Source organism: Rhinopithecus roxellana, chromosome 7 (genome assembly GCF_007565055.1).
Source record: "Rhinopithecus roxellana isolate Shanxi Qingling chromosome 7, ASM756505v1, whole genome shotgun sequence".
NCBI lineage: Eukaryota > Metazoa > Chordata > Mammalia > Primates > Cercopithecidae > Rhinopithecus > Rhinopithecus roxellana.
In genome coordinates this window covers 109,881,080-109,904,098 of record NC_044555.1, presented here as the reverse complement: position 1 = coordinate 109,904,098, position 23,019 = coordinate 109,881,080, and the positions used below count along the sequence as shown (strand labels likewise).

At 38.3% G+C, this 23,019-nt stretch overlaps 1 protein-coding gene across 2 annotated transcripts in view; it reads right to left on the bottom strand.

Annotated features, from left to right (window-relative positions):
• The window catches only part of GRIA3 (glutamate ionotropic receptor AMPA type subunit 3), a 333,308-nt gene that overhangs the window by 151,153 nt on the left and 159,136 nt on the right, over positions 1–23,019 (bottom strand). For both annotated transcript variants that reach the window (XM_030934742.1, XM_030934741.1), the window contains exon 4: positions 14,477–14,664. In XM_030934742.1, coding sequence (XP_030790602.1) covers positions 14,477–14,664 — 188 coding nt within the window. The remainder of the gene's footprint in view (positions 1–14,476; positions 14,665–23,019) is intronic.

Sequence of the window (23,019 nt, the reverse complement as noted above, 5' to 3'; positions counted from 1 at the left end):
ACTTATTAGGCTCCAAGCTGTTTTAGATGCAAGGGATATAACAATTAACAAAACACAAAACACCCTGCCCTCATGAAGCCTTATATTCTGCTTCAGTTGTCTAGGGCACGTCCCCCTGTGAATTCCTATATAATCTCTACTTCTCATCTTTCCCTCAGTCTACTAATTATTTAGGGCATGTGTCTTACCATCCCAATTAAACAATATGTCTTTGAGGGCAGGGCTCCAGTTTCATACTTCTTAGAGTATACATCATCCAGTACAGTTGCCTGTATGCAGATATACAATGAATATTTGTGGATAATGAGAAAAGAAAGGACTCCAAAAACTGGGAAGAAGGATGCGAAATAATAGTAACTTTAAATTTTATCTTTCTGGTATAGTATGCTTTCATGTGAACAGACTATCTTAATCTAAACGCTAATTACAGGCAGTTGGGTGGGATGTGAAATGGGGGTAAGAAGGCAGGTGGCCTATTCAGGGGAACCCATAAATAGATGCTTATTTGGTCCATGTAATGGCATAATCTTGGGTGGTGTGGCACCAAGAGTATGAGCACTGGAGACAAATCTGTGTTTAAATCCTTGCTCTTTCACTCATTAGTTGTGTGGCCATTGTGTATGTCAGTCTCTCTCAGCACCCCAGTTTCTTCACTGTAAAATGAAGGGAGGTAGTTTAATGCCTAAGCAGAATTGTATCATTTCAGATACCATGTTACTGTACTGGCTGATGGAAAATGTCTGTTTTTTGAGGATCCAAAGGTCATGATGAAAGGTCAAATTGTGTTCTGGCCAGTATAACCCATGTTCTTATTAGTATCAGATTTACTGTTCTGTCTTATGACATCTGAGTCAGTTTCAATTTTTGAATCAGCACTGCTTAGTAGCGTTCATGCTGACATATAAGTGGGGGTTGTCATACTTATGCAATTATAAATTTCCATCCCTTTCCAAACCAGATGATCTTCAATGGGTCCTTGAAAACTTAGTTCAACCAATCCTGAGGAGAAAACGCTCCCTGATCTGAGTCAGGCTGAGTTAGGATGTTTCTTCTGCATTTCCATTAAAATCTGTGTTCCTTTCTGCCACTACACTTATCACACTAGACTATGATCATTTGTTTACTTGGCTGCTTCCCTATAAACTATGAGTTTCTTGAGGGCTGGAACTATGTCTTATTGGTTTTTCACTTTTTCTTTACTAGTTCTTATCCAGGACTACAGAGATAGGCAGTGTGATTAGTCATGATGTCTTGCTTTTTATGGAGAGCTTGAAACCGTTTCCTTATATTTCAGTGGATCTACTGGAAAGGATTGTGCATAATAGCCTTCTGTTTTCTTTTTCTTGCGGTTGGGAAGATAAAACCACTCACTTGTTCCTTCTACTCTAAATATTATTCCTATTTATGTAGATTCTATGAAGAAGACACTTGAGTAGTGGGTCCTTTTTAGTTTCCACAAAGAACCTAGTCTGAGATGGTTCTCTTTATGCAAAAATGTCTCTGTTAGATATGTTGGATTCTGTTTTAATTACATTACAAACAGAACCATTCCCATGAAACATCCTAGTCTTCCTCTGGGGTACAGTAAAGGGAAATTCGTATCTGACAACTTTTAAGCTAAGCTCTGAACAAAGCAAAAATATGGAACACATAAAAACAGTTTGTAGACTGAACAGCTTCCTCTGTATTTGGAGGAAACCATACCATTTACTATTGGCTCATAAATCCTCCAGTACCTAGACCATTATTGACATTGCTCTTTTTCATTAAAAAATATAGTTTGATGGGGCCGGGTGTGGTGGCTCATGCCTGTAATCCCAGCACTTTGGAAGGCCGAGGTGGGCAGATCACGAGGTCAGGAGTTCGAGACCAGCCTGACCAATATGGTGAAACCCCATCTCTACTAAAAATACAAAAAATTAGCCAGGTGTGGTGACACATGCTTGTAATCCCAGCTACTCGGGAGGCTGAGGCAGGAGAATCGCTTGAACCTGGCAGGCGGAGGTTGCAGTGAGCCGAGATCGTACCAGTGCACTCCAGCCTGGGCTACAGAGCGAGACTCCGTCTCAGTAAATAAATAAATAAATAAATAAATAAATAAATAAATAAATAAATAAATATAGTTTGATGGCATGAAATTGTCATTCATGCCTTCCTGACATGGGTAACAAAGAGTATGACCTGTAGGTCACTGAGTGCTAAGAACCATTGAAGAAAGTGGCTAGGATTTCATGTTTATTGTCTTTGTGGGGTTTAAGATTACTGGCTGTAGTTTAGCAAGCAGCGTTGTGGTGGAGGCTGCAGTTGACAGAGTCATTGGGGAACCATACCTGTGGGAAGTTTTCTCAAGTGAAAATTGTCCTCCTAGTTAGTTCCAGTAATTTACACTCAATGCTTTATTTTCAACAGGTTGGGTGTGAGATGTAGCCACACCCAATTCTCACTCTCTGGGAAGGAAACACTGACAACATTCCTCTTCGCTGATGAAAGAAAATGCAGGGCTGGGCCTGCTGCCACCTTTTATTGATGGGGTTAATGCAGAAGAGCTAATGGCTCTGTTGGGAGATGCACTTTTCTGCCACTGCTTGCAACTCTCTGAGTGGCTTGGTGGCGGTTGCCATGGACACCAAATGGTGAAGGGGCTTCGGTCAGAGTTTGAAGGATTGTGTTGTGCTTGAGTAGGTAAGACTGAAATTAAGTTAATGTGTGTAAAAATAAGGTGTTTTTTTCCCCTTTGCACCTTTGAGAAAACGACAACAAAGTATTCTGTCAAACAACAATTGATTTTATATTGGTCAAAGGAAGCAGGAGGAACAATTTGTTGAGTAGGAAGTTTTCAAGTTAAGCACAAGCAGTAGTTTGAAATAGGTCAAGAGGAGTGAAAAGGACCCTCAGAGCTGTTCAAAAGATAGTGATGGCAAGGCACTTAAAAGTGCCCATTAAGAAGCTTTCTATAGCACCCTCTTTGGCTACCTGGTCCATTGTTTCAGTGTCTCTAGATCCTTATCTCTTAATCCAAGACAGAGTATTACTGAGGTCATACTCTATTTTGTCTTTCTCTTATTTACCTCAGCAAATGTGTATGTCTTTTAGATAGCATAATCTCCAGGTTCTGATTTGCAAATCCGTTCACCTAGTTATCCTTTTTCTGTGTCCCCATTCTTAAGCTCAGCAGGCACATTCTGGGCCAATGCTGAACTCTGAAAGGGATCCCATTCTTCCTTTCTCTGTCCCCACTAATTATCCAGTTATACGTAGAGCTAGGATTTCTGCTATTGAGATAATTAAAGGCATGAAAACAATTTCAGTTACACCACTTGTGTTTGAATATACTATTCTTTATAGAAGGCAAGACCTTTTTGGCCTACAACACCATAATCAAAGCACTTGCCACTCTCTTGGTGGTATTCACAAATCTAAACTTTTATGGTGATCATAGCAAAGTAACATTATATTGTCAAAGACAAACAGGAAGGCTTCTAATGTCCTGGGAGCATGTCCTAGCCACTTTCACAGGCGGCACGAAGGTTCTTCACTGAACTCTTCTCGGACTCCACCAGATCACTTTCCCTCTCTTGAGACTTACCTCAGATGATAGAAAGAGCTTTTAAATGCCTTTTGAGTCTCAGGCTCAGTGACCACACATTCCTTCCTTTATTCATTTTCTCCCCCTTAAGAAAGGAGGTGCAGTGATTCTAATTATAATACTTTGTATTTGTAGACTTGCACTCTCTGAGGATCTTAGAATACCTTAGAGAAATTGCCTGATTCATCCTAATATCATCCCAGTAAGGCAGAGAAGGATTTTTATAGTTTATGGCTGAAGTTCATGAGATGATGAAAGGTGAGGTGGCTGTGCAAGGTCACACAATGATCTTGAAGTAGATAGAACTCAGCCAGATTGCTAGTCATTGGCTTAATACTGGATTCCTTTAGGAGATATTTGATCAGTTGCTATTCTTTTTTAGAGTAGGGTGGTGGTGGTTTATATTTGGGAGGCTACATATATATATAGTGGTATCTGGCTATGAATCTCTTCCACTTTAGCTCCATCCCTGGTGATGTAACACTAATTGTCACCAATCTCCCCAAGCCCCCGCCCAGGCCCATTGAATGGTGCCCCTCACTTGTCAATTTGTCATAACTTTTAAGTAGAGATAATTTGACCTTGCCAAATCTGGACTGAAGTAAATCTGTCCCTGAAAGGATGAGCTTAATTTAACTGGAAGGGCCAGGCGGTGGCTTGGTAACAATGCCATCAAACTAGCCCATGGCTGATTCCCACATTTGGTCTCATCAAAGTCCAGAACTTTGCATGGATCAATTAATGTCCTTTGCCCTTCCGTGTTAGTGCAGTAAAGAACTTGAGTCTCCACATTTTATTTTATTTTTTGTTATTGCTATATTTGTATTTGCTTGATGCCTCTTGGTAGAGGAGCTCAAGAGTGTAAATTATTTTAAACATAAGGGTCCTGTGGCAATGCGAGCTTGAACAATAACTAGCTTTTGTGTTGCTTTTGTAAACTATGGTTCTTGCAGCCCTCACAAAACTGTTTGTTAGAGCATCTGTTAGAATCTAGAACAAGACTCCTGTAATCAAACAGCTGTGTGATGAACACTCTAATTGCTACATTTTTGTTGCTCTTAATCTGGGAAAATTTCCTAATAAAGCTGGATGATGATTTTAAAAATTTCATTAATGTTTACAAGCTAGTATTTCTAACTCATAGGACTTAATCTCTCAGTGCCTGCAAAGGCTTAACTGGGTGTTCACAGTGCAAGTCATACAAAGTAAGAGGTATCAGGGTTCTTTCTTCCTCTGCCAACTAAAAACACACTCACTGCCTATGGAAGGATGAAATAGCTATATATGGCTACGGTTTCCTTTCCTTTTTTTAAAAAAAGTATGAATTGGAGATCTCACTTGACTTAAGTGATGGGATTAACTCAAAATAAAGAGGATATTTGCATCAGTTTTATTGTTCTATTTGAATTGGTCCATATTTTTATAATTTTGGAGTAAGATACCAGCCTTTATGCTAAAATGCTGGTGTTAAAGGGAGAGGAAAGGTCTTGATTTAATACATCTGTATTGCAATCTACTATATGTTGGATCTGAGCAGGAGGATAACAGTGAATGTGGATATAATGAGGAACTTATGATAGGCTTATGATAAACAAACAAATCTCAGTTAATCAGAATCCAATTACCAGAAGCCCTTAGTTAATAGGGATTTTCCCTAGGTATTTCTTAGAAGGGTTGAGGTCATATTTATTTATATATACATATGTGGCACAGCTTTGATTAACCAGAAACTCTTTTTAATGCAGACATTTGTTGTTCTATGTTCTAAGGATAGAGGTAAATGATAAACTTCCAGGCTGTGCCCTGGCCTTAAGATACATTATCTCAATCTTCCCATCATCTCTGTCTCCAAGTCTCAGCAAAGCTCACTGATGTTGAGGTGTGTAAGAGTGTCAGTCAGCTAAGAAATCAATGATGGTCACCAGCCCGGAAACCTGAGAAAGCAGGAAAGTTGATTCACGCATTTTTAGATATTTATCATATTCTGACTTCTAGAATTATTGCATTGACAAATCGCCCTATTAGATTGCAAGCTTCTTCAGCAGGGAAGACATGTCCTTTTCTCCTCACCCTAGCATTGAGTGTGGCAAAATGGGTTGGGAATCAATCAATATTTTTTGAACTAGATTTCCTACCTTGTTTTTCACAGCTGTGGGAACCATAGCCTGATGGAACTGGAAAAGACCATCATATTCCACACATTCATTTTACAGTTCAGGAAATGGAGATGTAGAGAGATTGATTTTTTGAACTCATACAGCTTGGGGCTAGAATCCAGCTCTCCTGCTTCAAGGCTTCTGTACTCTGCTTTACAAAACCCCAAGGTGTCTTCAGTCATCCCAAGGACTCTCAAAAAGTTCCCTAATGAAAATTAATTTGAATTTGTGTTTATTTTAAAAATAAAACCCCCAAACCTCACAAGAAATAATCAAACATTTATCAGATTTTTGTTTAATGGGAGGAGGGAACTGTTGATTAAGTAGAACATTTCCTTTTTGACACTAAAGCTTCTATCATCTGAAATAAACAAGAGTCTTGCTGTTTCAAAGTAATGATATTGAATGAGTTTTTTTCTTTGTTTTCCCAGAGGGGATTTACTTCTAAACAGTCACAAAGCCAGTCTAGCCAGTCTAGTGTGAGGTATGACCAGAGAATTGGGCCATCTTTTTTAATAAGCTGAAGATAAAATTCCTAAATATAGAATACTGATGTCTGCTACTAACTCCTAGGATAAATATCTTTGCATTTATAGAACAAGTTTATTTAAGGCTGTCAGTGAGTGTCAAAGTCACCTAACATATGTTGTTGAAGGCTTTTACCGCAAGTAGAGTCTCACTTGCTTAGGGCCTAGAGATATTAGGTTAGACTTAAGATAAACCATGTTTCCAATAAACATCTTTAAGAAATCCAACTATAGGTTTTGCTTTTGGGACACCATTCTGTAGTTTTGGGTGCATTATTGCTTAAATATATTAATCCAGGTAGCCCAATAAGTGTTAAGTAATAGCATCAAATTGCCATGTCATTAGATTAAGAAATAGTGACCATGATTTGGACACCACGATTGGTTAGATAACAAAAAGTGTCCTTGAAAACGAAGAATAAGGCAGCCAACTTACAGAGAGACACCTGGAATGGCTGGAGGCAGGGGAAAGAAGGTAACAACCTACTAAAATACAGTAAGAGATGAAGGAAGGCCAGTGGGTTGTTCAGCCATGTATTGATCTACTCTGGAAGCTTGCCATTAGGAAATTGGGAAGCAGGGAAAGCAAAGAGGAATGGGATATCCTCTTTTACATATAGTCCTTAATATGCACTTGGGAGAAGAAGATGGAGAGATATTACAGGTACTAAGAATACTTTCACCTTACATTTCATGAATGGTTCAATCACATGCAAAACTAAGTTCTAGGCTTTTCTAATTTCTTTCAGTCTACCAGCATTTACATACCTAGTTTTCGTTATATTATTTTTCATTTGTCAAGATACTGCTCTCTGACTTGAATCACATTGCTAAGGGCTATTACAAATAGAAAGAACTTTTGTTTCTCCTAATGGTGCCTAGTATAGTATTCTGAATATAAACCCTTGTGTGACGCTTAACCTCAGAACAGTTGGCTGGCTCTTGTCTGGGGGCAGTTTTCATGTAAATTACAATGCCCACCCTGGAGGTCTGATCCCATTTGCCTTCCTTCTTCTTTATGAATTACCTCCTGAATATTCAGTGATTTCTTAGGTAGCTAAGCAATTACTCATCTACTCCAAGAGATCACTTTCTGTACACTCTTTGTTTCTCTCATGGGGGCATGATCTCAGATTGACCTCTGAAATCCAGGTAATAACATCTGTCATATCCTTTACTTGTGTTTGTCTTTTGAAGATGCTGAAAGACTTCTCAGCCAGCCCACCACTAAACACAGGCTGGTAAAGAAATGACATCCTGATTTGCTTTAGGGTGGCTCCAGTATAGCCATGTTGTCTGTCATCTAGTACCCAACCCATCATATAATTTGAATGTCATGGAGGACACAGACCTAAGTGAAGTATAGAGTCACTACTATGTAGTGGTGGAAGACTGTTTGACTCTCTGCTTACAACCATGTCTCTGAAAACAGGTCTCTAGAAGAACTTTAGAATCCTAAGTATAGAAAATGTTTTAGATAAACTCTAGCATTGAAGACTCTGATCAGACTTAGTGCTTCAGGGTAAGTTGTGGCAGTAGGTGTGGAGAAGAGGAAGAAAAATTTGAGTAATTTACTTCTGTATCCCTGTCCCTCCAAATTTATAATTTATATTAACCATGGCTCCTGACCATCTTCTTTTTCAGACTTTGGATAGGATGAAAGGGAATACTATGGAATAAGGTAAAAGATATGAGGGTATCAAGAAGTCTTATAACTTTTGGTTGAATCTATTCTGATTGGAAAATTCTGTCAGATGCAAAGCCAATCAGAGCAGTGTTTAAGAGTACCTGGTGTCAACCTCCCTGGGTTCCAGTTCCATCTCTACCAATTATTAGTTGCGTGAACTCTAAGTCTCAATTTCCTCATCTGTAAAATGGAAATAATATCTCCATCTACCTACAGGGATAATATGAGGATTAACTCATGAGATATATAAGCATACACATATAGACACATACATTGCTTAAAATAATATCTGAAACATAGTAAGCACTCAGTACATATATATTTGTTATTAAAAATGCCCAGTTAGCATATGTGGTTCAAGGTTTTAATGCCTTTAATTATTTTCAGTGATGCTGAAAAATCTAGTTAATCCTCAAATAGTTCTTGAGCTTATCAATCAACATGTGTTACCCAGTGTTATATCACAGGAAAAACAAACAAACAAACCAGAGAGGTCTTCTAACATGCTAAACTTATATTAGTGAGACCTGAGTATAGCCCAATTCTCAGACTTTGCTCTCATGATATGACCTTAGATTTAACTGATACCTTGGGGAAGCCACAAGGACACTGTTCTTTAGCAATAGTTCTCAAATAATTCATTTTCATGAACACAGAAACTCACCACTCATGAGCAAATAGCTATGGTCATCAGTTACTGAGTACCTGCTGAGTGCCAAGCACTGTACCAAGTGCTTTCCACATATAATCTTATTTGATCCTCACAACAACCATGAAAGGAAGGTAGCGGAACAATCTTTTAAGCTGAGAAACATGAGCCCCAAAGAAATTGTCACTGCCCCCGTTGTCACACAACAAGGAAATCAGGGAGCTAAAATTAGAAATCATGTCTATTTCATTTCCAAGCTTGTATTTACTCAACTATATGGCAAACAAAATATTCCAAGAAGAAAGAATTGCTAACCCAAACTGTCTTTTGGATTGGTAAGTCAGCTCAATGTTCTACAAGGAACATTGAGAGTAAGGGCTGGAATAAAAAGGGACCAACAAAGTGGAGAGGAACTGGGCAGCACAACTATCTGCTGAGTGAGGGTGAGGCAGGGAGCAAGCATGTAGCTATAACACTTTTGCTTCACTTGTCCTAGGTCCAGCTGTAGGCAACAGTGCTCAATTGACCACAATATCTAGACATATTTTGAAATGTGAGCACTCTCCCCTTTGAGTTACAGTCTCATACTTTTGAAGGGCCCCTAATGTTGTTCATCTTGCTTATACTGTTTTATTTAGGAAACTGACTTACTTTCATTTCTTAAAACTACCATCTTCAAAGTGACAGCCAGGGTTTCTGAAATGAAATCTACCTGAAGGATTGACCTGCTTCAGGAATCTATCCTTAAGAAATGCTACCTTCACATCATCCATGATGAAGTGATTTTAGCCTGGAATATCTCAAGGTGAAATTATACCTTATATAATATTTGAGGTAGAACATTGAAACATATTGGTTTGGGCCCCACTAAATTAGCGCATGCTATAATTTAGGCAGAGGATATGCTGAGACTTATCTGTAAATTTTCTATGGAATAAAGAGAAACACAGTTAAAACTGAAGGGGAAATGTGTAAATCTTTTTAAGGGGACAGGCTTTTAGCTATATAACGAATAGACAAATTAGAAAATACTTTTATCTATTTATTAAGTAAGTCTTCTATAAGGATATTTACTTGTCAACACACAGGATTAATTTGGAATATTTGTATATTATTGAAAACAATGTTAAGACATATCTAGATCTGACTTTTCACTAATTCAGTATGTCTTCACCTTCATATAGCCTGAACTGGTGAGATTTTACTGTCTTCATTTCCTCTCTGTTTTATAATGAGTCGTTTCTAATACTGACTCTCTCTTTAGTCTAGTTAAGCTCATTTGCTCTGGTACTGTCCTTAGGCATGCAGAACAGTTGCTCAGTGCCCTTTTTATGATAACTCTTTATACTTGAGAAGGTGATTAAACTGCCTCTTGGCTCTGTTTCACCAGGCTAAACAACCCCAACTCACTTAGCTTTTCCTCACAGGACCCATTTTCTAACACTTTAATCATATTTTTGCTGCTTTTCTTTGGATCTTCTCTAATTGCTTTGCAACTGTTTTAAGATTTAACCTGATAAGCAGGCCAAATCCAAGTTTTGGCATTGGCTAAATATTTATTTAAAGAGCAACTTACAAATTAAAAGAGATGGTGCAGTGTAGGGGCAAGAGAACTGTGTGAGGAATCAGAAGACTTGAGTTTTATCCTTGCTCTGCCACTTACTAGGATTGAGCAGAGGGTTACATTTAAACAAGTCATATAAATGTCTACAAGTTTCAATTTATCATCTGTAAATTTGGGATAAACCTATCTGCTCTGCCTGCCTCTTACAGTGAGTGTCAAATCAGATTATCTATGGGAAAACACTTTGTGTTGGCATCAAAGCTCTATATAAACACTATGTGTCAGGCACCTTTCTAAATGGTATGCATATATTAACTCATCATAGTACAGTTATCACTCTCATTTTTCTATGAAAAAATGGAGGCACAGAGAATTAAATAACTTGCCTTGGGTCACAAAGATAATAAGTGACAGAATCCATGCAGACTGGCTCCAGAGTCCATGCTCTGAAACACTGTTATGCTGCTTCTCTGAATAGACATTAAAGGTGCAACAAAACTATAAGGTATATATTACTGTGGTGGAGGATCTCTTCAGTAACAAATAGATAACTCCCAGAGAGGCAACCTTTTCAAAAATTAATGTTTAGATTGGTCATTGAATTGAGTAAGGTAGCGGTCCACCAGTGAGGAGAGCTTCATAAGCACAGCACAGTAATAGGAATGCTATATTGGGTCAGGCCAGTGGTTCATTCACCCTTGTACACCTAAACCTTCTTATGGAAAGTGCTCTTAATTCTTAAATTCAGGATATACAGTCTCTAAATATTCTCTATGTGCCCTACAAACCCTTCATGGTTTCATCTCTCTCCAGTGCTGTCCTTTTCTATGTTAATTCTTATATCTATAAATTTAGAATGCTTCTCTTGTAGAATAACTGTTAAATAGAGATGTGAAAGACTGATTGATATCTAATTGAATTTTTCCCTTAATGTAATCTCAAGGGTTGAAACAGTTTTAAAAAAAGAGCTTTGGGGAAAAAATATTGAAAGAATTTTGATTTACCTTATGTGTTTGAATATTCACAGGGAAAACCAGAACTTATATCATGACATGAGGAGGTTATGCTATATAACACTATGTTGAAGACCTGCTTATATTTTAAAATTGCACCACATCGAAGCATTTTTATTAACATTCATTGGATATAGAGTACAATATAAACTTAATTTGTGCCAAAATCTGATCTGTAGGAAACAGTGTTACAGTGGTGTAACAGGTTCTTCTACCTCAGATAGTGGTATGAAATATCATTTTGTGGGAGACTGTAGAAATTTCCTCCACAAAAATGATCTCAAACAGAGCTGAATACACTCTTGGAGGATGGGAGCATCTCTAGGGAGAACTTAATACTGATTGAGTTATAAATGCTATCATTCCAATCAGGAGTTGTATAGTGAACTATGATAAATTTATCAAAAGACTGGTTAGGAACCAATGAGAAAGGTGATTGATATCTCTGTATTTTAGTATTCAATGTCTTTAAAAAATGTTTTCTATAAAGAAATATCATGTTGAAGTTGTTGCTTAATTTAAATAATTTGTTTAATGAAAATTTATTTTCATTAAATAAATTATGGCAAATTCACTATATCATTGAAACAAGCTTAAGCAGAAAGTCACACCTTTGAGATAATGTGTACCTTAATAATAATCACATCATGTAACAGTAGGTACTTTTGTGCCTCTGGATGGAAATACAACAAAATTGCACTGGAACTTCTGAAATGTACTTGTTCAGTATCCATCTATCCATTCATTCACCCAACATCATGTGCCAGTTACTCTGTTGGACACTGGAGATATAATAGTGAACAAGATAAATCTAGTACTTCCCTCATAGAATTTATGACCTAGTAAGAACACCTTAAATGGCAGAAAAAACAATCATGAGTTGATGGTTTTATGACAATTTTTTGAAAGAGGGAAAAATAATAAATGAAAGTAACTCTCTATCCTTACCTAGATGTTGCTAAAACTTTTCTTTGAACAATGTTTCCTGAAAAATTGTGTAGAAAGTGTTTTAAAGGATACTATGAATATGCATATAGAAGAAAGGAAGGTGGAGAAGTATGACGCGAAAAGAGAATAGAGTTTTTGAATGATGCTAGTTTAGTTTTCCTGAAAGTATCTAGTAATAATGATTTTTTTCTGTAGCATTTTATACTTTTTAAAGCAATTATACCAACCATGTGATGTAGAGAAAATTTTATTTTCTCCATTATATAGATGAGAAAACTGAGGCATAGATATTTAAGTGCCCAAGGTCCCACAATTATATAGAATTCGGAGCTCTACCCACTGCTTTTCTATTACATAATGCTGAAAAATCCCAGACTGCAGTAAAAAGTTCTATAAAATCCAAAAGACTTTAACAGAATATAAGATATCTAAGAAGCCAAAGTCACTAGTACAAAAGAAGAAAAACAAAGTATGACAAGGAGGATGTTCTTCTGCTTTGGGCTATTAAGTAGGTCACCCACTAAAAGGCTATTTTGGTATAAAATTTTAGAGGGCATGTAGTACATACACCAACATCACTGACCTGATTCTTCACTTTCAAGATCTAAGAAAATCAAAGGAAGGTTTTTTTTTTGTTTTTTTTTGTTTTTTTTTTTTTTGTTTTTGTGGTGGGGGGGTTGTAGTGGGGGGGGGAAGGGGCAGGTAGATCATTTGTGTAGCTCAGGAGAATGTTAGTTGAGAAACTTGATTTAACCAGGCTAGTGCTCTAGATTTTCTGTGAAGTATGATTCACTAGAGGGTAATGCTGATCTTAACAAGGGGACACTTTGTATTTCTATGATATAGAGTCAGCAATTTCCCTCCTTCCCTTTCTCCGTTTGTCCTTTTCTCCCTTCCTTCCTTCTCTTCCCTTCTCTTTCCTTTTGTCACCTATTTTTTTTTTTTTGCATTTCTTTTCTTATGGGGGCATATCTGACAAATTATTAATATTTAATTTGCTATAAAACAGCTCTCCCAGGCAATAGCTGCTCACTATAATTTCAATCTCTGAAGCTGTTTTGGCCTCTAGGTACACTGGGATTGAATTAGAATGGAAATGTTTCCCTTACAGTTTTGTTTATGGCAGTGTGGGCACTTTGTTATTAACCGGCAAATTGAAACTTCTAAGGAAAGTAATAAACTTTCTTCACATTTCAGCTTGACTCTACCCGAGCACATCTGGTTTAGGGTGAAACATTTCTTCTAATATTTTTTAGTCTTAAATTTAAATATCCAAGCTTAATAATGAATATATTTTGGCCCATTGAATTCTATTTTTAAAAGCGTAAACATTTTTCTCATATGCCACTTCTTATTTAAAAATGGTCTCGCTCTGTTGCCCAGGCTGGAGTGCAGTGGTGCAATCATAGCTCGCTGCAACCTCTGCCTCCCGGGTTCAAGCGATTCTCATGCCTCAGTCCCCTGAGTAGCTGGGATCACAGGTGCCTGCCACCACGCCCAGCTAATTTTTGTATTTTTAATTTTTAATAGAGATGGGGTTTCACCATGTTGGCCTTTAAAATAACCTAATTTTTTTGAGTCTTGCTCTGTCTCAAAAAAAATTAGGTTATTTTAAAGTAACATAAGATCTTATTTCTCCTTTGAGAAATTAAGGGACAGTGATAACTTGTTGTTGCCCATATTGTCAGCATGTAATGGGTCTTAAATGAATTTTTGTGGAGTGAATGAATTAAAAAGTTATAAAATGGAAAAAAATAGTCTTAAATTGTTCTCTCTCTCTCTCTCTCTCTCTGTTTCTGGATCCAGAGGGATAATCTGAAAAAATATAGACAAATTCAAAACTTGGTGAGTACTGTCCTGACAGTCTGTCTATCCATAGTCATGAAGAATGGGTGGTGATCTTTAGAAGGGTCTGGAAATAGTACATATTCCAGCAATGAGCCTCCTGAAACAAAAACCCTATCCTTCTGCACTGCTTAGTCCCTTGTCTGTTCCCTGTTGGGAAGAAGGTATGGGAAAGGAAGGGGATTACTTTGAAAGTTAGTCGTCTATGAAACAGAGGTGTGGAGGGTTATGTTTATCTGATAGGTAGCATTAAATTGCAAATACTTCCAGATTAATCATGGAATGCAATTTTCAAACAGCTTAGATTTTCTTCTCTTTTCTGTCTTTCTTTCTTTCTTTTTTTCCCTGCAGCCACCGGGGAGGAAAAAAAGATTAAAGAGACTATCAAAAACTGTTGGCACGTTTAGTCTGTTGGCTACTTAATTTATTAGCAGATATGGGAGCTGCCTCAGGTTGATAATTTAACATGTTGGCTGGAGGTGAAATAAATCTCAAACGTACCTGTTCCAAAATTGTGTTAATCCTTTCGACTTCGCAGTCAATCAGGTATCGCTTTTCCTGCCTCCTGTCCATTTCTTCAATGATGCGCCTGAATTCTTGGACGTCTTTTATGTTTCCTACAGACCTTGCTGTCACTTGCCAGTTGTTTTGCACGGCTGCTTCCATAATCGCTTGGAGGATGGAAAATCCTGAAGGAAGGAAAAACAGCTTCAATGATTTAAAAATCTTTCTGTAGGTATTAAAGGTTCTACTGAATTTCTATTCACAGTCCATCAGGTGCCTTTGAACCTTATCCATTATGGAAAGCAGGCTTACTCATAACCTCAGCCTTAACCCTCCAGACAGTTCGCACTTTCATTTTGTTGTAAAGGAAAGAAGATTCTACAACTTTTGGGCACCAGGCATCAAGTGGCTACATGAGAGCTCACGGCTGAATTATATTATCTAATTGTTTTTACTGATATGCATTATCAAAATATCTATGGAATAAAATCAAGAACTTCTTACAACTGCCTGCAATTTCCTTACTGCAGTTGAAGCTCATTTATTTCATCTTCTATATAAGCATTCTGGCAAATTAGAAATAATTTCAGTAGAGATAGAGCCTCATTATAATATGGCTTCTCCTTACATAGAAAGGACTATCCAACAACGTAAATTATGTCTCCCAAGTAAAATAATTTTATGAAAACCTGAAAAAGACAGTCTATAACAAAGATATCATACTCGTGAGCTCTTGATCACAACATTATGGAAAAAGTTCAGTCATATTAAGTTTTCCTGAATTCTTTCCCTTTCTCAATTAAATTTACCAGGAATTCATAGTTCCTTTTTAGCTAATTTACATTAGATAACTGTTAGCTACTACCCTGGATCTATGCTGAATGAGAAAAAGAGAAAAGATCTGATGCTTGAGTTTTGGGTAGCCTTTTTGGAGTTAGGGTTTAAGAAGTTGGGAAGAACAAAATATCTAAAGTATGATCCATAAGAATAGCACAAGAGTTTTCTACATGCTGGTCTTTTAGAGTATTCATGTCTCTAATATTATATTGTGTCTGTAGTTTTGCTTCTGGTTTGAATCCATATCTGAGTATAACTTCAACTATAGATATAATTTTATTGGGATATTGCCAAAAGCAGCTCATTTCATCCCATAAACCTAAATAGTTTTTCATTTATATTCAAGTAATGACTAATGGGAGTGGGTGATGGGGATGATTTGCAAAGCCAAAATGATCCATGCCATAGCAATTTGATGACTGGAGGAGAAGAGAATGGGAGAGGATTGCAATGTCCTTTGAGCATATTCCAGGTTCTGTGCTGTTTCGGGCTCACCCTTTAGTGTAAGCAGGCTACAGTTCGGAATTTTCTTCATTGTACCATAGAAAATGGTATTGACATTTGAAGAGCACGCTTCAGGGAGATGGCAGCAGTGACTCAGCCGGTCATTATGAGTCCTTTGTGTGCTGGGTGTATGCAGGAAGAAGATCACAAATGAGACCCAAGCACTTGGTAATTTCCAAATGAGCAATTTCAGCACAGGAGCTCAAAATTACAGATCAGAGTAAATTACCATTGCTTTAAATGTTAATTCTTTCTCTTTTTAAACCAACCACGCATATTTATTTCTCAGATTTACATTTTCATGTGGGTTGTTGATGTGCTTTCTGCTTCAGTGGGAGTTGAGGGGACATGGTAGGCCAAGGCATGGGATTGAGAAATAAACATAGGAAGAAAGAGATTAAGACAATTGAAAATCTTTCTTAAGCAGTGTACGATAAAGCCTCATTATTTTGAATCTCACTAATTAAGAATTTATGAAACTTCATCAAAGACTGAGTGAATTTTATTTTTGTACTATTTATGAAGAAAACATTGGCTACATAATAATGTTAATGAAAGTGGACAGTCTTTAATATATTTAAAGTAAACTTTTTAAAAGGCCCTTTAGCAGAATACAGCTGTTCATGTGTTGAATCAAAATAAGCCTTCTCGTAATCTCTACTCATTGGTCTTATTACACCATTTAGGATGACACAGAGCAAATTTAACCCCTTTTGCACGTGTCAGTCCTTCACATTTTTGAAGGCAGTTAGCATGTTTCCCCTTAATATTCTTTTCCTCAGGCTAAAGACGTCCCAGTCCTTCCACTGTTACTTTTATGGCATGATGACAAGTTCCCTCGCTGTTCACTCTATCCTATGGATATCTGTCAATATTTTATTGGTCCTAATAATTCCAGTGTGATCTGATCAGTGTGGATGACAATGAGATTATTGCTTGCTTTGATGTGCATTGTTATTTTAGCAGGCTTGCCAATATTTTTAAATACCCAAATTATATTGTTAATTAGTATCAAGCTTGGATTCAACTAAAACATGTCAGTTCTCTCCATAAAAATCTTTCGTCTGGAAAGACACACCATCCATGTGTCAAGATTTATTCCATTCCAACCTGCTTTTATCTCCCTTTGTTTAATCCCTCACCCTATTCCAGTCCCCACTTCTCCCCTATTTTCAAATTCATTCAAATCTGGAAAATGGCCTCACTCACTTACTCAGTACTCCAGGCAGCCACACTTGTCTGTCCATTTAACAGGCACATCTGACTACACCTGCAGACGTTTCTGGATTATCTTCTTTGCCCATGAAAATTCCTTTACTGACTTCTCATTAATTTCTCCAGAAATGAGTAGATTTAAATTCACGGTAAATTAATTATAAGCAATGGAGAAAATGGGTTTAAAGAATTATATCACAGACATTTAAAATTTTAAAATAAAACTGGATGAAGAAATTATAGTAAATACACATAGAATACTATGTTATTGTTTGAAAGACAGCTGAATCTGTATACACTAACAAGAAAAGATTTGGGCAGTATATATAATATATTGTGTAATAGGTAGTAATAGAAAAAACAAGCTGTAAAATAGCATTTATGTTATAATTCTATTTTGTGAAGAAACCATATGTTTCCATATGTATGGAAAAAATCTGAAGGAATTGGCAGAGTTATCTCTGAGATGTAGGATTACCAAGACCTTTTATTTCCACTGTCATTTATTTATGTAAAATTTGGCCCTTTTACAAGAAGCAGGTATTATTTTCTGTAAGTACAATAACAATAAAGATTAAAAAGAAGTACAACTCATGCTGTCCTCTCAGAACATACGCTTCTGGAAGACATAGATGATAGATGAGAGCTCCTTTGTAGGCTTCACACTGCCACAAATGAGAGGCATTTTACTAAACAGTGACTTACAGATCTTTTTATACTTTTGTTCTTTGAACCATGTGAATGTATTACCTATTCAAAAATTAAGTAGAAAAAGCACACTGCTTTTTAATGAGAGCATGTCTAGAGCCTCCTGGGCTCTGAGCCTTGCTCACATTTTTTGAGCAAGTCAGAACCGTGGCTGAATATTGCAGTGTCTTTTACCATGCAGACTTTCTCTGTGTTTACTTAAGCATGTGACTGTGTACTATAGAACCCTGGGGGGAATGGTCACCTCAGCTCAGTACCTGTCGCTGAGCAGCCCAAGAAAAACTTTTATTTGTTTTCATACCTAATTTATTGTAGTTTGACTGTTTCCTGATGAAGCTGACCAAACAGAGTAAATATGCACTTGAGGGAGAAGAAAAGAAAAATTTGACTCAGGATGCAGAGAAAAAAACAGGCATTGGTGCTTGTAGGAGGGGAGGTACATAACAAACCCTTGACTTTGTAAAAATAAGCCCGCTGTTTTAGCAGCTTCAGAATTGTCATCCACTCTCTGTGAGCTTTAACGTGCTCAATTTTGCAACAGTAAAAACTACTTTTATTTGAACAGCAAAATCTCTCATTCTGATTCCAGACTGCTGTTGCTATCCACTGTCCTCTTCTTCCTCATTTTAAAGAATGGTAGTTACCATATAGGTAAGTGGGTGAATGCTAGATTGTCATCTGCATTATACCAATATAACATAGTTTGTGGCAAGGAGTGAGTAGGAAATTATGGATGAAGAACTAGGCTGCAACTATGACCAATTTAATCCTACTGGAGTGGTGATTGGGCTACTCTTGGCAAATAAGGTGTGACAATGTTGGTAAAGGGTAGTGTGGTGGATGCTGTGCTGTACCACCCAGATCCTCCTTCAGCACCATAGAACTTACTCCTTCAGTTGTTGGAAAAGTTGCAGCTTAAGGTTATGACCCCTTCCTGGGGTATTCTGCATCCAATGACTGATTGCCACAGGATAGAAAGGCACAACCCTCATACCCCCAGCGAGGTAACTCTAAAGGTAAGTCATCCTAACTTCAGAGCTCCCTGAAGGGAGCTGAGGTTTTGTTATGACTGCACCATAGCTCATTTTCTCTTTGTGCCCAAACCTGCGTCCTTCTCTTCTTCCCACAATTGTTGATAATGAGAGTACCAGCCAATAGACTTCTTGCATGTGAATCTCTATTTCAGTTTGTTTCTGGGGGGTTCATCTGTGACTATAACGTTGATCTCATGACAGGGATATCATCAGATACAAAAAGATCTCAAATATATAATTGTCAAAATCATTTTCACAGGGGAAAGAAGGCCAGGATTTTGTTAAATGTATAAACAAGTGAAAAACCACTCCATGCCGAACACATTTAGTATTTGATCTGAAGACACAGAAGAACAATAAATAGGATATTGACATATGGAAGTTCATAATAAAGATACCCAAGGAAATATAGTTGAGGATAATTTTGTTCCTGTTGTGCATCTTCCAGCAGGGACTATCACCACCTGCTGTCAGCTGTGAATCTGTACCAGATCTCTCAGACCCACATCATTTGTACTTCTGACGGGGTCTTTTAACAGTCCCCAAAATGATGGGAGTTGCTGATATTGATGAACTGGCTTCTCATGAGTGTTGACGTTTATAGCAATTTGTGCCTGGCTGTGATTCTCAGAGGGTTTGCCACAAAGCCCCAAGCAGGTTTACTGACCCTCTTGAAATGTTCTAGAGAGGCAAGTTGGTCTTTCCCAGAGGGTAATTCAATACTTTTCCAGGGGCCTGTGCTAGAAATTACCTTGTCAATATTTTCAGGTTGATAAAGACAGGCTTAAAGTGGCCCATGAAAACTCCTGTAGCTTACAATTATTAGACATAGAACCACAGTCTTATAGGCTAGTACTCTTACAGATGACTCAGAGAAGTAGGATACAATTTTTAAAGCTCTGTAACTCTTTTCAAATGAAATTTTTATGGAAGCCCAATATCTAAGACAGGTAAAAGTGGAGCTTCTCAGGTTTGAGGGGCAGTGCTTAGGCAGGGGAAATGACTTGCCAAATATCCCACAGTTAGTTTAGAATCAGAAGCGAGACTGGAATCTAAGCAAGCAGAGTTGGAGCTAACGTGAGGCAGGTGAAGCACCTAGGGTAAAAATTCAAGAAGGCACTTTCTGAGGGTTGCACAAGTGCAGCCTCACTTACCTTGCCCTAGTATTGACCCTGTAAGCAAGTCTCTTGGCTTCCAATTTAGTGGTCTTTCAAGTGCATCATGTCCAACTTACTTTATAGCTCTCATTTTAAGATGACCCTTAGCAACATTTTGATGTGGACAGAACTTAATTCCTCATGTCCTTTTCTCTTCTCTTTTTGATGTCATACAACATCCTGATGTTTGCTTCCCTGTCTCCCCAGTACCTTGAGTATGCCTATCACTACCAATCCCAGTCTTTTTCTTCCTCTTTCCCCATATTAAAACTTTCCTATCCTATGCTCAATTCCCTCAGCACCCTTCCCTTTTCCAGGTGCCAGCATTAAAATAGCTAATGGCATAATGTGTTACCCTTTCAGCGAACACATGTACATTTTAGCAGTGACCTTAACATGAATGAGTTTAGAAGGAAAACAGAAGAGAATGTTGAACATTGTTTTTGAGTCTGCCCATCTTATGGGGTCATTCAGATGATGAATTTGAAAGTCAGTGATGTGCTTGATGATCTTATGGAGTTTAACAAATGAACAGCTGGTAGATATGGGGTATCTCAGGGGCCAGTGGAGTGGGAAGACAATAGTGAGACAGGTCCCCAGAAGGTTAGTGTCCATTCCTGTCTATGTTACTCAACTGAAATCAGCTGAAAAAAGCATTTCTTTCTTTTTCTGTGTCTTCACCTACCTCTGTGGCTTTCAATGCTGGTCGCACATTACAGTCACTCTAGGAAGTATGAAAAACGGATGACCAAGTCTTACTCTGGAGCAATAAAATCATGATCTCTCAAAGTGATTCCTGGGCTTTGTTTTGTTTTATTTTAATCTCCCTGGGGGATTCTCATGTACAGCCAGAGTGGAGAATCACTGACCTATTCTAAGGGCTACCCAATACAAATGTGGCATATTAAAGCAGGCCTTTTTTTTTTTTTTTTTTTCCTGAGGTGTTCTTCATGACCAGCAGAAAGGTTCTGGGTGAGAAAGGCATATTTCAAGAAGGACTATATACCACCTAGAAATCAGCAAATAAAGACACAGAGGCAAGAAGGGAGGGCTCAGGCCAGGGTTACAAATGGCTTCTTCCTGTGGTAGATGAAGAATCTGGAAACCTTGAGTACAGTATGTGGGAAGCAGACCCAGATGTACTCAAAGCACTTTACTAATGTCTTTCCTCTTCTGAGGTAGCATCTACATATTTCTCTCTAAGTATAAAATTAATGTGTTCAGTTTGGACATTTGGAAAAACATAGAAAGTACTAAAATTAAAAGAAAAAGCATAGGTGACTTTATTCCTCTTTCCATTCTATTTTATATAAATAGACTTCACACTTTTTATTTTAGCAAAATGATAATAATGCAGTTGTGGATCACTTAACGATGGCGATACGTTCTGAGAAATGCGTTGTTAGGTGATTTTGTCACCTAACATCATAGGTGGCAAAGATGAATGCATCATAGAGTGTATTCCACAAACCTACATGGCATAGGTGTGTAGCCTCCTACACACCTAGGCTATATGGCATAGCCTATTGCTCCTAGGATACAAACCCGTACAGCATGTTACTGTACTGAATACTGTAGGTGATATGGTTTGGCTGTATCCCCACCCAAACCTCAATTTGAATTATATCTCCCAGAATTCCCCTGTGTTGTTGGAGGGGCCCAGAGGGAGGTAATTGAATCATGAAGGTTGGGCTTTCATGTGCTATTCTTGTGATACTGAATAAGTTTCACAAGATCTGATGGATTTATCAGGGTTTTTTGCTTTTGCTTCCTCCTCATTTTTCCTTGCTGCTGCCATGTAAGAAGTGCCTTTTGCCTCCTGCCGTGATTCTGAGGCCTCCCCAGCCATGTGGAACTGTATGACCATATTAAACATCTTTTTGTTCCCAGTTTCGGGTATGTCTTTATTAGCAGCGTGAAAACGAACTAAATACAGTAAATTGGTGCCAGTAGAGTGGGGCGTTGCTGAAAAGATACCCAAAAAATGTGGAAGCAACTTTGAAACTGGGTAACAGGCAGAGGCTGGAACAGTTTGGAGGGCTCAGAAGAAGACAGGAAAATGTGGGAAAGTTTGGATCCTCCTAGAGACTTGTGGAATTGCTTTGACAAAAATGCTGATAGTGAGATGGATAATAAGGTCCAGGCTGAGGTGGTCTCACATGGAGATGAGGAACTTGTTGGGAACTGGAGCAAAGGTGACTCTTGTTATGTTTTAGCAAAGAGACTGGTGGCATTTCGCCCTTGCCCTAGAGATCTGTGGAACTTTGAACTTGAGAGAGATGATTTAGGTTATCTGGCAGAAGAAATTTCTAAGCAGCAAAGCATTTAAAACTTGGGTGCTGTTAAAAGCATTCCATCTTTAAAGGGAAACAGAGCATTAAAGTTCATAAAATTTGCAGCCTGATGATGCAGTAGACAAGAAAAAAACATTTTTTTGAGGAGAAATTCAACCGGGCTGCAGAAATTTGCATAAGTAGCAAGGAGTCTAATGTTAATCCCCAAGACCGTGGGGAAAAAGTCTCCAGGCCATGTCAGAGACCTTCATGGCAGACCCTCCCATCACAGACCCAGAGACCCAGGAAGAAAAAAGTGGTTTTGTGGGCCAGGCCCAGGGTCCCTGTGCTATGTGCAGCCCAGGGACTTGGTGCCCTGTGTCCTAGCTGCTCCAGTCATGGCTGAAAGGGGCCAACGTGGAGCTCAGGCTGTGGCTTCAGAGGGTGGAAGCCCCAAACCTTGGCAGTTTCCATGTGGTGTTGAGCCTGTGGCTGCATAGAAGTCAAGAATTGAGGTTTCGAAACCTTTGCCTAGATTTCAGATGTATGGAAATGCCTGGATGCCCGGGCAAAAGTTTGCTGCAGGGGCAGGGCCCTCATGGAGAACCTCTGCTAGGGCAATGCAGAAGGGAATTGTGGAGTCAGAGCCGCCACACAGCGTCCCTACTGGGGCACTGCCTAATGGAGCTGTGAGAAGAGAAGCACCATCCTCCAGACCCCAGAATGGTAGATCCACTGACAGCTTGCACCGTGCAGCTGGAAAAGCCACAGACACTAAATACTAGCCCATGAAAGCAGCTGGGAGGGAGGTT